Consider the following 15,632-nt stretch of genomic DNA (forward strand, 5'->3'; position numbering starts at 1 on the left):
CTTCAACCACTGTATCTTCCATTTATTTTCTAGTACTTTGATGTTTAATAGTTTAAATTACCTTATTCATTCAAAAATATTTGGCAAGTGACCTGTGTGTCTCAAACATTATTCAGGGTCTTGTAAAAAATATAGAAAAGCTATTCTATATGTAAACCATTTCTAAAATATGTTTCACTAATAAAATTTACTTTCTTAGGAATGATTTTAAGCACTAAAGAAATACAAGCTTATAATACTTTTGAAATTTTTAATGAATGAATTTTATTTATTTCATTTTATCCAGTTGAATTAAACGAAGAAAAGCACAAAGAACTAATAGAGAAAAAGGAGATGGAAATTTCAGAGTTAAATGCAAAGCTAAGAAGTCAAGAAAAAGAAAAGCAAAATGAAATAATCAAGCTACAGCTAGAGGTAAGTGTTTGAGTCTGCTAAACTTGAGGACACACCCCTTAGTCTAAACTGTACTTTGATTGTTTTTCATCACAGTGAGATACATTTTAGGATTAGAAGCAATTCTGTGAGAGGGCTTCACACATGCTTATTCTCCATCAAATGATTGCAGTAATCACATACCATACAATTGTCATCTGCATTGCCTTTCACTACTTGACCTGAAAGTGGACCCTTGAGTTGTTCCAAAGGTCCTGGTTTTTAGAGAGGATATTGCTTCCTCTGAGAACTTTTCTTCTCAGTGTTTCCCACTTGACATCCAACTTTTCTTTTTAACTGCAGGCCTTTCTGACTGCAGCAACTTTAGGCCCAACACTAGGTGAGAGACAACAGACTTTCATAGACTTTACTACCAGTTCCTATATCTCATATGATCTTTTCTGTATATGTCATTTTCTTGTTTTTCCCTGTCTCAGGGTAGATATTTTCTTCTAACCTATTCTCCAGCTTACTAATTCTATCTTCAGTGTATCTAATTGGCTATTAAACCAATACAGTGAAACTTTATTTTAGCTATTGTATTTTTAGCACTCACATTTCCCTGACAGAAAACTCAAGGATTATCTGCATTTTATGGTAAATTCGATGCAGGTTTCATAATTTCTACCATTCCAGCATGGGAAGAATGTTTGTAGCGCTTCACATTATTCTCATCCCAGCAGAAATTTTTCGAACCCCAGCAACCAACTAGAAATTTCTTTTGCTTTATTTCTCATAAAAAGGACAAATTTCTTCCTAATAACTTTCTGGAAGAATATATATCCTTGGGGCAAACAAACCAAATTCCTAAAAAAAATTCTTAAAGGGACTTCAAATAGGGCATCTCAAAGGCTGAGTCTCTAGCTCTTTGCTCAAGAGTCTTGAGTAAGTCGGCTGTGGTGGTTCACACCTTTAATCCCAGCACTTTGGCAGGCCGAGGCAGGAGGATCACCTGAGGTCAGGAGTTCAAGATCTACCTGGCCAACATGGTGAAAGCCACCTGTACTAAAAAAAATACAAAAAATAGCCAGGCATGATGGCGGACACCTGTAATCCCAGCTACTCAGGAGGCTGAGGCAGGAGAATCACTTGAACCCGGGAGGCAACTTAGCAGTGAGCTGAGATTGCACCACTGCACTCCAACCTGGGCAACAGAACGAAACTCTGTCTCAAAAAACAAAACAAAAACAAACAAACAAAAAAAAAAAACAGTCTTGAGTAGTTCTCTTAACCAGATATCACAATCTCAAATGTACTTTGACAAAATATTTGTCCTTTAAATTTTTTCTAGACTCTATCAATCTACCCTTCCATCATTCTTCCGTCACTTGCCCCCACCCCAGCTTTCATTTTACCTTGTAAGAATTCACAAGTCTTAATTAAAATCACATACTATTCATATTCCTGAAACTTTGGAATCCCCAGGGTACTTGGTGAGGTACCATGTGTAATCATTGGGCAGAAAGAGGACTGATGTTGACTTCAGATGCCCTTTGTTGCTGCTGCTACCACAAGTGTACCACAAACCACAGGAAAGGCTGAATGGCCAAATGAAATTAATAGGCCATGTTTCAAGATCTACCACCAACTTCTAATCCTCCTCTGTTTGGAAATTCGCATTTTGTTTGCCATTTGGGCCTTATCACTGGTCTATTATTTAACTAGTATACAGAGCTCCTTGTTATTTGTTTTCATTGTACCTAATCATTTCTCTCCTCAAACCAGAACATAATCTCAGAGTTTATTCTTAGTCCTCAGACAGGCTATGTTAACTAAATCTGAAGAGAAGAGTTATACAATGGAATATTGTGCAAAAACAAAAAATCTGACCTCTAAGAATGGCCTATGAGAACTTTTTAAATCTGATTCAGTTTAATTCAAACCAGCAAGGGTTCAAACTATATCGACAAGATCGTATCAAATTCTAGTGTTTAGCCTCAAAGTTCCTGCAGAAAGCTATGTGAGGTTTTCTCCCATGACTGTTTATTACATTTTCTTCATAATGCACTCATTTTAATGTAAAAATATTTTTACCTATCTTTAAGTTAAACTAGATTCTAAACTCTGACTGCACTGTAGAATCACATGATGTTTTGAGAAAAAGATGATGCTAGCTGCACACCAGAATCTCTAAAGTAGTGCCCAGGCATTTGGTACTTTTAAAAAAAGAAAAGGAAAAAAAAACCTCTCCAGGTAATTTTACCATGCAATAATCTTGTTTTTCTGTTCTTCGCTCTTTCTGAAAAATTATTTCTTAAAGAAAGATTTTTCTATTGTCTATTGTTGTAATTTACACCTAAATTACAGATTACACGTCAAAGGATATCATGGACTATAATTATAGAAACAATTGTTTCTAATTGTCTAGAGTTTCAATAACTTTTTCAATTTGATTCAGTTTGATGCCAAACTAGCAAGAGTTCAGACTAAATCAAAATCATATCCGGATTCTACTGCTTTGCCACAAAGTATCTACAGAAGGGTATGTGAGTTTTCCTCTCATTATTCGTTCCTTAAGAAAACTTTCTAAGCATGCTTCTATAAAAATCATCTAATTCTTATTAACAATGTAAGGTATTTTTTAAAATATCAATTTATAGCAGAAGTGTATTTCTTTATTGTAATTTTGTTGTTCCTTGTACTAAATTTTATTATTTCTGAATTGTAATAACAAATTTTTTGTTTTGTTTAGAAACTGCAACATTTTCAAGAAGAAAAAAACAAGGAGATTGCAATTCTTCGTAATACCATTCGAGATTTAGAGCAACGCCTTTCTGTTGACAAAGATTCTCACCTTAAGCGTAGACGGTTTTGAGCTTAGCAGTAAATTCATTAGTTGGTATTTATTTAAAAGCAATAGAAAGTTTCAATATACACATACAGCCTACAAAACAAAAAAGTCAGCTTTAAGGTTTTTATTGAATTTATTTGGACAAATCCATACTGTATCCAATTGTGTACTGCATTCTTGCTTAATAGTATTAACCGTAAAGGAGGTCAGGTTTATAGGGTTTGGTTTACCTATTAAACCATCATTGACTATGGAAATACTTACTAAGCAATATAGAGACAGACAATATTCTTTATCTTTCCCCTTATATCTTTTAAGACAGCCACTCAAGTTTTAGATGAGTGTGATACAACATTAGAGAAAGAAAGATACAAAGGCTTTATTCATGTGTGATAGTAAAAATAAGGATATAAGTCTTAGATATACAGAAGATAAACAGATATTTAAAATATAGTTATATATGCTTTTATAGCAAAATATTCATGTGTTAAGTATTTCCGGATCTTAAAATACAAAATCCACTTATTAGTTAAAAGTGTAAGATTGAAAAGACAAGGATAATATTGTTTTGAGAGATAAGTAAAGAAAAAAATGGAAAGCATGTCTTTGTTGTTCTTCCTCCATTCTAAATTGCTAACTATCCAACAGAAACCCCTAGGTCATAGTTTACGTTTCTATTCTCATTAAAGCAAATAGAACACTGGAAAAAGAAAAAAAAAGACATATTAACCAAAAGCTGCAATCACCTTTCAGTTGCCCCATCATAAAAAATATGGTTTGAGTCAATATTTCTATGACATAAAATTTAAAATCTGGAAGCCAATCCAGTAGATTTCTTTATGTTTGCACAAATCTAATTTCGATTTCTGGTTTACTAATTTGGTAGTTTATAAAAGTGCTGGAAATGAAATTGTGTCTAGACTGATTTGGGGAGTACGTCCTATTTCAAATATTTAGTTTGAAGATCATTCTCACTTTTTTGCCTTACTCTTTCAGCGTCAATTGGTACTGACTTCTGTGGGTATAAGCTGCTGACTTATTTGTCAGGCAGCTGGAGGCAAACGTCACTGACAAGATTCAGTTATGTTCTCCTCTGCCAAAAGTCCCTGTCAGCTACATAAAGATGGGAGGTTGTCTTTACACTGTCAGGTGATTGCAGACCCTGTTTTTTCAAATATCAGATGTCGACAATGGCAGCATCAGCTCCTAGGAGCCAGCTCTGAATCTTTGGGCAATTTACAGAGTAATTGATTTATACATCTCTTTCGTCAGAGCTTCTTTTGTAGATGTTGTAAACCTTCACTTCCTGGCATATCTCAGCTCTCTGGGTGACCCTGCCTATGTTGACCCTTGTGCTTATGATGGTGATGAAGGCCTGGAGGAGCAGGATGAGTAGGAGCATCTGGTGCTCCTGGTTGCTGATTCTCTGAAAGCTCACTGCTGCCAAGGTGCTGATGTCCCTGATTGTGATGATGCTCATGATGGTAATGGGGCTGTGGAGCTTCAACTGTTTCATCCACAGTAGCCAAAGATACACTTTTACAAAAGTCTTCATCTTTGAGAGTCTGGAACAAATTTATAAATCACTTATTAACAAGTTTATAGATATAGGAATAATGCATGAAAAATGATTTGTAGAGCTAACATATGTGAAATTCTAAGTAGTTAATTAGAATCGAGCTCGCTTTTTATTATATTAATGAGAAAGAGTCTGATGTTAGTCTCAACACCTAGACATTTTATTAAAGGCTTAAAAAGAAAACCAAACCACTGTACTTATATTTGCAGAAGCAAATGAAGTAAACTGGCAAAAGGAACTTAGATTGCAGGAAAATCAATTTAATATCAAATCCTAAATTCAGTTGACCTGGGCCGAGCATGGTGGCTCATGCCTGTAATCCCAGCACTTTGGGAGGCCAAGGCGGGCAGATTGCTTGGGCTCAGGAGTCGGAGACCAGCCTGGGCAACATGGCGAGACCGCGTCTCTGCAAAATATACAAAAATTAGCTGGGCGTGGAGGCACATGCCTGTAGTCCCAGCTACTTGGGAGGCTGAGGTGGGAGGATTGTTTGAGCCCACAAGATGGAGGTTGCAGTGAGCTCAGATGGTGCCACTGCACTCCAGCCTGGGTGACAGAGTCAGACCCTATCTCAAAAAAACAAAAAAAAATAAGAAAATCAGTTGAACTCTATGGAAACTTCTGCACCTGTGTCAACAGTGCATCTCATCTAATACTATATGATACTGTAATCTAATATTAATTTATCTCTGATAATTCAAAAATGCTAATAAACTCTGCTCAAATGTGTTAGTTTTTCATACTTCATCCTATGCTAGGAAACGTTCTGAACTTCACCAAAGCTTTTCTAATGTCTTCCTACCATAAGGCTGTCAGCTGAAAATAGCAAATTACTGCCTGACTCCCACTGACCATAATATCCATTCTGCATGATCCTAGTTCTTTAATTTACTGGAAGTCTTTATTGTTTTGTGGTACCTACCAATCAGAGAATCAAAACCTATAGATACAGAAATGTAACATTAAATCTCAATCTAAGACTAATTTGTAAATAAAATCGCAAAATCAACTTAGAAACCCAAAGACTCACTAAGTGATATGCTTTTGATGTTTTGAAGGTTTTAAAAGGTTATAAATTTAATTAAATTTTAGCATACAACTACTAAGTGGTACTTTATTTGGTTATTTCTGAATTACTTCTACATTAGAAGCTAATAGTGTTTGCTTCCAAAGTTATAAACAATTTGATATGTGTTTAAAATATATTGTATAATGTTCAAAGTGTTCAAGGTTTAAACAAACACAAATACCCATGGTAGTAGTCTAATTTCTTTCGTTTATTTGCTTATTTATTTAGAGACAGATTCTGGCTCTTTCGCCAGGCTAGAGTGCAGTGGCACTACCTCGGCTCACTGCAACCTCCGCCTCCCAGGTTCAAGTGATTCTCCTGCCTCAGCCTCCCAAGCAGCTGGGATTACAGATATGTGCCGCCAGGCCCAGCTAATTTTTGTATTTTTAGAAGAGATGGCATTTCACCATGTTGGCCAGGATGGTCTCGATCTCTTGATCTCGTGATTCATCCACCTCGGCCTCCCAAAGTGCTGGGATTACAGGCGTGGGCCACCGCACCTTGCCAGTAGTCTAATTTCAGAAACGAATTACTATATTTTACTGATTCTGTGATGCTTATTTCTTTAGATTTTAATATCTCTAAAATTAGAATGTACCACACTGTTGGTGGTGTTTTCTCACTGTATCCTACTTTAATTAATTTAGCAGCATTTTTTTCCCTAAATAGTACATAAGATAATATGTCATATAATCAGTGGTATCTAGGAGACAATGAAATAGAAAAACTCCAATTTGATTTGGCATATCAGATAATAATAATGTCTCATCTGTAATTCGTATTTACAGATGATCCACACATTTTAAGCATATTTTGGTAACTTGTACTGACTTTTTCAATATAACTGGGCATATTTATAACTATCAAGCATTTGCACAAATGAGAAATACAGAAATAATCCCAAAATATGAGGAATCATTATAGTTAGTATTTAATAAAAGCTTAGTACAGGTTGAGTTAGTACTTTTCTGTCATTACTCTTAGTATTTTCTTCCATTACCTCAGTCTCCTCATCTTTAAAAGTAGTAAAATAACCCTCAAAAGATCATTATAAAGGTTAAAATGTGAAAATTACATAACTAGAGTAAGTAACTTGTACTCCTTAACAACTAAATTAATTAATTAATTAAATTTGTTAAAAATTTGAGGCAGCTTTCTTTAGAGCTGGGGAAAATCTGAAGGAAATACAACCTAGAAATAAAATTGAGAATTGTTTTTAAACCTAAGTTCAAATTTTCCCAATCTGACCTATCAATGGAACATTGTTTAGAATTATTTTCCTTTTTGTTATGAAGGAAAACAAGTCTAGTTAATACAAATTAAATTCTTTGAGTGCCTTTTATATTTAAAAAAGATTTAAATATAGTTCTCATAACAAGGAAGATATATTTTCGTGGTTGTTAGGAAATAAATATCAGTAATGAGTAGAAAACTTATTCCATTCTGAAGTAAACTCAAACTGCAGATGGGCAGACAGTGGAAGGGCTTCAGGAAAAATGTGATAGTCTTGCATCTTCAATAAATTAAGTAGTTTCTGGCCCCAGTTCCATTCCAAGTAATGCTGTGAGTAAGCTTTGCTACTGCTACGTTCTTGTGCTAACAAGTTCAGGATACTACAATAATGTTGCTTTTTTGTGTTAACTAAATTCTTTGAGCGCTTATGCTCATGCAACATCATTTGGTGGTAACTGAAATACAATACATTGACTTTTAATTTCCAAAGCCCTTCTAGATAAAGGCATCAACATCGATCTTCAAAAGATATTTTAAAGTAGAGGTTAGGCCGGGCGCGGTGGCTCACGCCTGTAATCCCAGCACTTTGGGAGGCCCAGGCGGGCGTATCACAAGGTCTGGAGATCAAGACCATCCTGGCTAACAGGGTGAAACCCCGTCTCTACTAAAAATACAAAAAATTAGCCGAGTATAGTGGCAGGCACCTGTAGTCCCAGCTACTCGGGAGACTGAGGCAGGAGAGTTGGCGTGAACCCAGGAGGCGGAGCTTGCAGTGAGCCGAGATCACGCCACTGCACTCCAGCCTGGACGACAGAGGGAGACTCCCTCTCAAAAATAATAATAATAATAAATAAATAAAGTAAAGGTTAGATGACAGGATATGTGTTTAATTATAAAAATTATTGTTATTTATTTTAGTACGCCTGCAAAAGCATTGAGTTATCTAAATAAGTTAGTGTTTCATGATAATCTCTTAAAGGATTTCCTCTTTTCTCCCCAGAAAAATAATTCAGAAAAATACCGTGAGAGAGCAGTTTCCACATTTCTTTTCACAGTAAACAATCTTAATGGCTTCTTCTACATACGGCAAAGTTAGGAAGGAAAAAGGCAAACCAAGATGATATACAAGAAGGCCACATCTAAGAAAAAGGACAAATACAATGTCATTATAATATTTTCTGTATCATGATCTTACTCAAATAGTCTGGGATAGGCGTTATAGGTTTAATGGTTATAACTAAGACCCTTTCACCCCTTTACTAAATTTCTTCGGGTGAGAACTACAAATGAGCTCTCAGTCACTGCACACCAGGTCAGGTCGTAGCAACACTACATGCTAGTATTTTGAAGTTATAGATATGTCACTATATAATATCAAAAATGCCATCATTGTGACTTGGTCAAATACAATTTTGTGATTAACTTACAAATTCTACCAGTGCCCAAACCACTAACTTACAAATTAGGCTCTGAAAATCACTTGAGCTTGTCATAACTGCTAAGGCAGCACAAATTTGACACAACAAGAAATCATCACATAACAAAAAGATCTCCAAGCCTTGGCCAGTAGCCCATTTATTTAAAAATGTGTCTAATGCAATGAAAATTTCAGCACAATGAAAGTATTAGAACATGTGGCATTGTCAGAAATGGTGGGGTTAAAATGTTCTTCTTGCCCACATTTTACCTAGTATATATGGTTTTATGTGACTATCAAAAGATTATACTTTTAGGTTATCCTGAAAATTAGAAGTTTAAAGGCCTAAAAGAATGAAATGTGAATTTTTTAAAATTTAGTATGAGACCAAGTAGGGCTCACCAGACTCCGGAGAGTCAGAGAAAACAAAGCACCAGCTAAGAATGTTTATAATGGCATAATGCATGAATTGAGATTCCCTCAAAATATAAATGTTTTATTTGTTCATAGAATCAAAAGTAGATTTGTGCAGATCATGCTTAAATGATAACTCACTTTACAGTTCAGAAATTCAGGCATGTAGCCTTAAAACTATTTAGATTAAAATTAATTAGAAGATACAGTTATTAATTTGCAAAAGAATTAGGTTAGAATTGTACAGGATGTACAAATTGGTCATTCTTTTTATTTAACCAAAATGCCAATTTACAGGGATAATCAATTTTCTGTATTTTCCTCCTGGAATGGTGAAATCTTTTACATGCCTTACTTTTTAAAAAGTCATTTCAAAAATAAAAGTCATTTCAAAAAAAAATAAATGTGAATAAACAGTTTATAAACTATTTGACAATAAACAAAAGCAAATATATTATTTTAAATCACTTACTATTAAATACAAAACAAGAAGAAATCAAGTGAAGAGATCAGTGGAAAAATCTAGAGGAGTGGTCACTGGGAAGTAACTTGAGATAATAATTATGGATATGAGATAAATAAACTCAAGATTAAGAACCCATAGAATTTGATTATTGACCCAAGATGGGAAGTGTGATGGAAGGAATCAGTAATACATTCCTGTCACACAGTTTTCTGAAGGGGTAGATGGCAGCAAGCTTGCCATACATGATGGTTTTTGTGACGTCCTGCAAAATGGTGGATGATGACTGGGAGTGCAGGGTCTGAAAATTATAGGATTATATGCCCTAGTGGTTGGCTGCATCTGCCTCCAATAGATTGTATATAAAAATCACACAAAGGTGAAAGTATAAGCATGTTTTAGGAGAAGATAATCAATACAGATTTGAATAATTGAATTTAAGATGTTTGTGAATGTATCTATGAAGTAGATATACTGGTCTGGAGTTCAGTCATTGTGTTTCACCTTTGTGTATATATATATGGGATCATCCTACTATATGCTGTAATTGTAATCAAGGGATAGATGAGATTGCTCAGGTAAAATGTGCAGAGTGTCAACAGAAGGAAACCTATACAGCCCTGAATAACACAAACACATACAGAATAAACCAAGGAAGAATGTGGGAGGAAGAAAATAAGGAGGTGGAAGCGGAGGAAGTATGGAGAAGGAGAAAGAAGAAGAGGGATGTGGGGAAAACCAGCAGCGTATAGTGTCATAGAAATTTTTTAAAATGAGAGTATTTCAAAAATAAGGAGTTATTTTTACTTCTAAATGTTAAAGAGAAATTATATGAGATGAAGACTGAAATATGGCATTGTATTTAACAGTAAAGAAGATTATTATGTGTGATGGGAAGTAAATAAATAGATACGAAACAGTTATTTTTAAATTTGGGATGTGTTTGTCTGTATGTACGAACCTGTCATATATGAGGAAGTCATCTTTGCTTCCATTTAAAAGAGTCCAGACATCTGTTTGGTTTTCTTCTTGTTGATAAACAGGAATATGCTCTGAAACCTTATTCTTAAGATGTGTGTATTTTAATCGAGAAGAGATTCCTTGATGATTAACAACAATATAAGAAATATTAGAATATCCTTCTTTCTCCAATTTTACTCGCAGTTCTTCCAATCTAAAATATTTGGGAAGAAACACATAAAATGAATAATCTCATTTGATTTGATTGGTGGTTTTTCCCTCTTCCTTAATTTTCTATGTGAAACTCTCCTTCTTATTTTTAACTAATCCATACTGCACCTATTTATATTATTGTGAAAGATTTTAAAACTTTAATTTTTAGAATTACTTAAAACTTGTGCTTAATTAAAACCTTATGCTTACACAAACATTGGCTCATTTAGTTCTCAAATTAGCACAATAAAGTGTATATATTTTAAATGTATCTTATAGGTAGAATGGATTCAACCAACCACAGATAAAAAATATTTGGAAAAAAAAAGATGGCTGCATCTATAGTAGTGAACATGTAGACTTTTTAAAATGTCATTCATTATTCACTAAACAATACAGTATAAAAATTACTTACATAGCATTTACATTCTGTTAGGTATTATAAGTAATCTAGAGATGATTAAAGCATGTGAAAATATGTGCATAGGTTATATATGCCATTTTATATAAGGGATTTGAGCTCCATGGATTTTGGTGTGTGAGGGGGATCCTGGAACCAATCCTGCACAGATACCATTGGATGACTGTAAGGAGAATTCCACCCAATCAATATCTGGTGAATAACTCAACAAATATATTTGATATTTATTTGTTAAATAACCCAAAACCTTTGATAGCAAGCCTAGTGTTCTTTCTACTCTGACAAAAGTCTTCTCTGCTTCTTGTATTGAAGTAACTGTTCTATTTGCAGAAGTACATTTTAGAACATTTTCATTACACAAGTAATACATATTTAGTAGGAAGTTATAAAATATAGGTCCACAAAAAGAAGAAAAAATTTCCATAACCCTAGGAAACCCACTGTAAACATTTTGGTGTGTATCATCCTAGTTTCTCTCTTCTAATACGTTCTGTGCAAACACATAGTTTTTCCAAAAGTGTGACTTAAATTATTGTTTACACTTTTATGTCTATATGCATGTGTGTATCTAATAACCTTCCCCTTAAGGTATTTTAAGCCACAGAAAGACTGTCTTACTTAGATGCCTGCAGTATGCACAGGTATCAGCTGGCTTGAAGAAGAGCGACCACAGTCACTGAACCATTGGAGTCTAGCATTGGATCTTGATCTCTTATGCTCCAGGCTGGGGGTTGCTTACAGAAGGAGCTTTGGTCCTGGCTCTCTGTTCCTCCCGATGGAAGGAGACAGAGAGCCAGGGCAAGCCCCAGACTTCTCCACATTGCTGGGGCTGTCCTGTAAAAGAGAAAACCTGTCACTCTTCTTCATAGTTAACTTCACAGTCCTAACTATGAATTTCTATAAATCCTGCAGACATAATTCCACTCCCTAAAAATACCTAGCCCATGAATTCTGTCTCCAGAAAGTTATGCTCAGACTGTGGCTTATAGAAATAAGTCTGTAACTTATATAACATTCTGCAAACACAACCTGACTTTTGTTTGAGACACACCAAGTTCTGACTGTTCTTTCTATCCTCCAAGAAGAAAGGGATAGGCCGGCCGCGGTGGCTCGCGCCTGTAATCCCAGCACTTTGGGAGAACGAGGCGGGCGGATCATGAGGTCAGGGGATCGAGACCTTCTTGACTAACATGGTGAAACTCTACTAAAAATAAAAAAATAAAAAATAAAAAAATAAATTGGCCGGGCGTGGTGGCAGACGCCTGTAATCCCAGCTACTCAGAGGCTGAGGCAGGAGAATGGTGTGACCCCGGAAGGCGGAGCTTATAGTGAGCCGAGATCGCGCTACTGCACTCCAGCCTGGGCAACAGAGCAGTCTCAAAAAAAAAAAAAAAAAAAGAAAGAAAGAAAGAAAAAAGAAAAGAAGAAAAAAGGGATAAATAGAGAATTCTGCACAGAAATGAAAAGAGCCAGCAAAAAAAGAGAACCAAGGAAGAAAGGTGATGGCAGAGAAGACAGTATACCAACATGAATGTGGCTCATGTCGGGCCCTTAGCTCTTCAAGTTCAAACATTCTATATTTATAAATCTCTTGGGTATGGCTCCCTTTTGTTTCTCTTATTCCTTGAAGTCTGGCTCTATGTATCTAACCAAGTAGAAATATCGCACATCACCGCCCCCTCTACCATATAAGACTCACTGAAATCCACACTCAATTAGCCTATTTATTGGAAAGTTCCTATGACTAGAAAATTCCTATGACTAGACAGCACTTTCTTTGGTAAAAAGATGCTTCCTCTGAGCAACGAAGTTAAAATGTTTTTAAATACCTGACTAGAAATATCCTGAAAACTAGGGCTAGCTCTCTAAACAGAGAGGTTCAAAAACAGGTGAACTGTAGACAGGTAATAAGAAAAAGGAACACATTCAGCAGAGAGGAGCAAAGAAAAATCCTCACAAGTAATTCAGGCTCATTTTGATGTAAGAGTCTGTGGGGAGAGACCAGGACACAATTTGAAAACTGGGAAGGCAATACGTTTTCAAGCACTGATTTGAGATTTTTAAAAGCAGATGCATTTCTTTGGAGGTGGCGAGCTAATGGTAAATTACTTAGAGTGAGCCCAGAATTAAGAGGAGAATAGAAAAGCTAAAATCAGATTGATCTGGGCTTTAATGCACTGGAAGAATTTTTAACCCTGATTGTCTTTCACATTATTTAAGACATCAAAACTCCTACCTGTATATGATATCTTGATAAGAACTTGACTAAAGGAAGAGAAAAAAACTAGACAGAGAGAGCGAGGTGAGAGGGAGATAGAGAGAGAGGACAAATTAACTTACTTATTTAAGGCCACCCCAACTACTTATTCTAACATTTAAAATATTCTAATATTTTAAGAAGAAGAAGATATATTTGGACTATTTCTAGAAAATTCCTCTAGAATGGTATTTACAATGATAATACAATTATCCTTATTATAGCTAACATTTATTTAACTTTTATACAACTATATTCAGGTGGCTCTAAGCACTTTTATATATCATGTCAGTGAATCCTTAAAACAATTATGTGACCATTATCCCCTTTTGCAGTTGGAAAAAACCATGGCTAAGAGTTTAGGTAGCTTGTCTACGATCACACAGAGAGTAAGTCAGTCACAAGAGAGACTGGATTAAAACTAGTTCCATCAAATCCAAAGCATGACATCTTAGCTACTGCAATATATTGAGAGTTTTTAGACAGATCACCTTGTAATAACTATAGCCGCCAACTATTTTTGTTTACGCACTAAGATGCCAAAGAGAACATAAAAATAATTCAAGCTGTTTTATTTCTTAATAGAATGGCTAGGGTTTCTCTGTTTCCTAGACTACAAATTCAGTAGTTATAGAACCTTGACAAAAATTCAGCATTTGATTTTTTCACTTTTTCACAGAGCACATATTTCCTTTTTTTTTTTTTTTTTGAGACAGAGTCTTGCTCTGTCGCCCAGGCTGAAGTGCAATAGTGCAATCTCAGCTCACTGCAACCTTCACCTCCCTGGTTCAAGCAGTTCTCCTACCTCAGTCTCCCAAGTAGCTAGGATAACAGGCGCCCGCCACCACGCCCGACTAATTTTTGTATTTTTGGTAGAGATAGGCCAGGCTGGTCTCAAACTCCGGACCTCGTGATCCGCCTGCCTCGGCCTCCCAAACTGCTGGAATTACAGGTGTTAGCCACCGTGCCCAGCCCAGAGCGTGTATTTCAAGTAGCTGAATGGTGAATACAAATGAAAAGACTATTTCACTCATTTCCCTCATTTAGGTTTTTGATGAAAAAATAACCCATTGGCAGAGAGTTGTAGCTTAGAGTTCACACTTACGGATTTCTTCTGTCATTAGAATCAACAGGCTGCTCGATTTTGCTTTCTTAAAATTATTTCTTACACAATAAACCTTTAATAATTATAGTTGTCAGACAGCTATACAAAAATAGTGAAGATAAATAACACAATTGGATTTTCTGGAAGCTAATCCAGTAAGAATTGAAAAGTAGTTGTAAATTTCACTAACATCACCACTTTTCAATTGCAGAACTTAGATCTGATGGCCACATACAGGCCTACATTTATTTTAAATTTCTCATTAAAAAGCAGGAAATGCACAAACTTTCTCTGTCCTCCACCTCTGAACTTTAGGCCAGCATCTGAAAGCCCCTAATTCACCTGAATGCTCTCATTCACCATTTAAAATACAAAATTTTGCATTTAATCATAGACCACCTAATTGCGACATGGGTTTTAGCTTCTTTAATGGTGACCACTTTTGCACTGTGGACTGAACCTGCTGTACCCCACTCCACCACCACCTTTTTTTCTGAAACTGCTCACAATATCCCTGGACATTTCTACGACACTAGAATGAGCATATTTCAGTGTCTGCTCTTCAAATCCAAATGGCTGGGTTTTTTCCCTATTTGTTCTTACTCTGCCTTTCAGTGGAAAATATTTAAATTTGAACATATAATATTGCCTACATAACATCACAACAGATTATAGAATAAAACGTTTGGATTTTTCCAGCTTCCTCTGCTCTCAGCTGTGCAGAAGACAGGGCAGAAATCAAGAACTGTCAAATGTGCCCACTGGGAACTTCACCTACCACACCCAAGTTCAGACTCTTTTCCTTTTTCTCTTTTATTATTTTTATTTCTTCTACCCACCTGTTTTCTAAATCTATTCTATGGGAAAAAAAAACATTTTATCAGACTCAAAAAATATTTACCAAACTCTAAAAGAATAAAGTGTCAGAAAACACGAAGTTCCTACTTACACAACCCCTTCCAACGAGCCTGCTTCCTTGCTCTTTGCTTTAATCTGGCAGCTCCACAAAGCCACAGCAGCATACTCTGATATTTATAGTCCTGTTGTTTACCTCACCCCTCAGGTATAGTCCAAAGTTCAATGTTCATTCTTGCAGTGACCTTGCAACCAGAGCAAATCCCTGAGCTGATTGTTACTAACTTAAAAGAAAGTAGCAAGTCCTGCCATGCATAATATAGGGAAAACATTTTGACAATTACTTATTTATTCCCTATCCTTTTCAGTCACCCCAGTATCTAGGATTTAATGGTACAGTCGGGGGCGGGAGGAAGGGCTAAG

At 35.7% G+C, this 15,632-nt stretch overlaps 2 protein-coding genes across 6 annotated transcripts in view; one reads left to right on the plus strand and one right to left on the minus strand.

Moving 5' to 3' along the window:
- The window catches only part of LOC101022090 (coiled-coil domain-containing protein 152), a 53,025-nt gene extending 49,081 nt beyond the window's left edge, over nucleotides 1-3,944 (plus strand). For 2 of the 4 annotated variants that reach the window (XM_009208345.4, XM_009208344.4), the window contains 3 exons: nucleotides 287-414; nucleotides 2,831-2,914; nucleotides 3,125-3,824. In XM_009208345.4, the coding sequence (XP_009206609.1) occupies nucleotides 287-414; nucleotides 2,831-2,914; nucleotides 3,125-3,247 (335 nt within the window). In that variant the 3' untranslated portion in view covers nucleotides 3,248-3,824. Of the gene's footprint in view, nucleotides 1-286; nucleotides 415-2,830; nucleotides 2,915-3,124 lie in introns of all 4 variants that reach the window. The other 2 variants (XM_003899627.5, XM_021939341.2) reach the window with 2 other exon arrangements.
- On the minus strand, nucleotides 3,333-15,416 carry SELENOP (selenoprotein P). 2 transcript variants are annotated; one of them, XM_009208343.4, is made up of 5 exons: nucleotides 15,304-15,416; nucleotides 11,611-11,826; nucleotides 10,360-10,572; nucleotides 8,126-8,243; nucleotides 3,333-4,788 (listed from the first exon to the last, which is right to left on the minus strand). In XM_009208343.4, the coding sequence occupies exons 2-5, from the start codon at nucleotides 11,811-11,813 to the stop codon at nucleotides 4,177-4,179; spliced, it is 1,146 nt and encodes a 381-aa protein (XP_009206607.2). In that variant the 5' UTR covers nucleotides 11,814-11,826; nucleotides 15,304-15,416; the 3' UTR covers nucleotides 3,333-4,176. The 2 variants fall into 2 exon arrangements, with proteins under 2 accessions (XP_009206607.2, XP_017815002.1); XM_017959513.2 differs by having other exon boundaries at nucleotides 4,195-4,788.
- Nucleotides 15,417-15,632: the final 216 nt, after the last annotated feature.

Source organism: Papio anubis, unplaced genomic scaffold (assembly GCF_008728515.1).
Source record: "Papio anubis isolate 15944 unplaced genomic scaffold, Panubis1.0 scaffold238, whole genome shotgun sequence".
NCBI classification, from domain to species: Eukaryota; Metazoa; Chordata; class Mammalia; order Primates; family Cercopithecidae; genus Papio; species Papio anubis.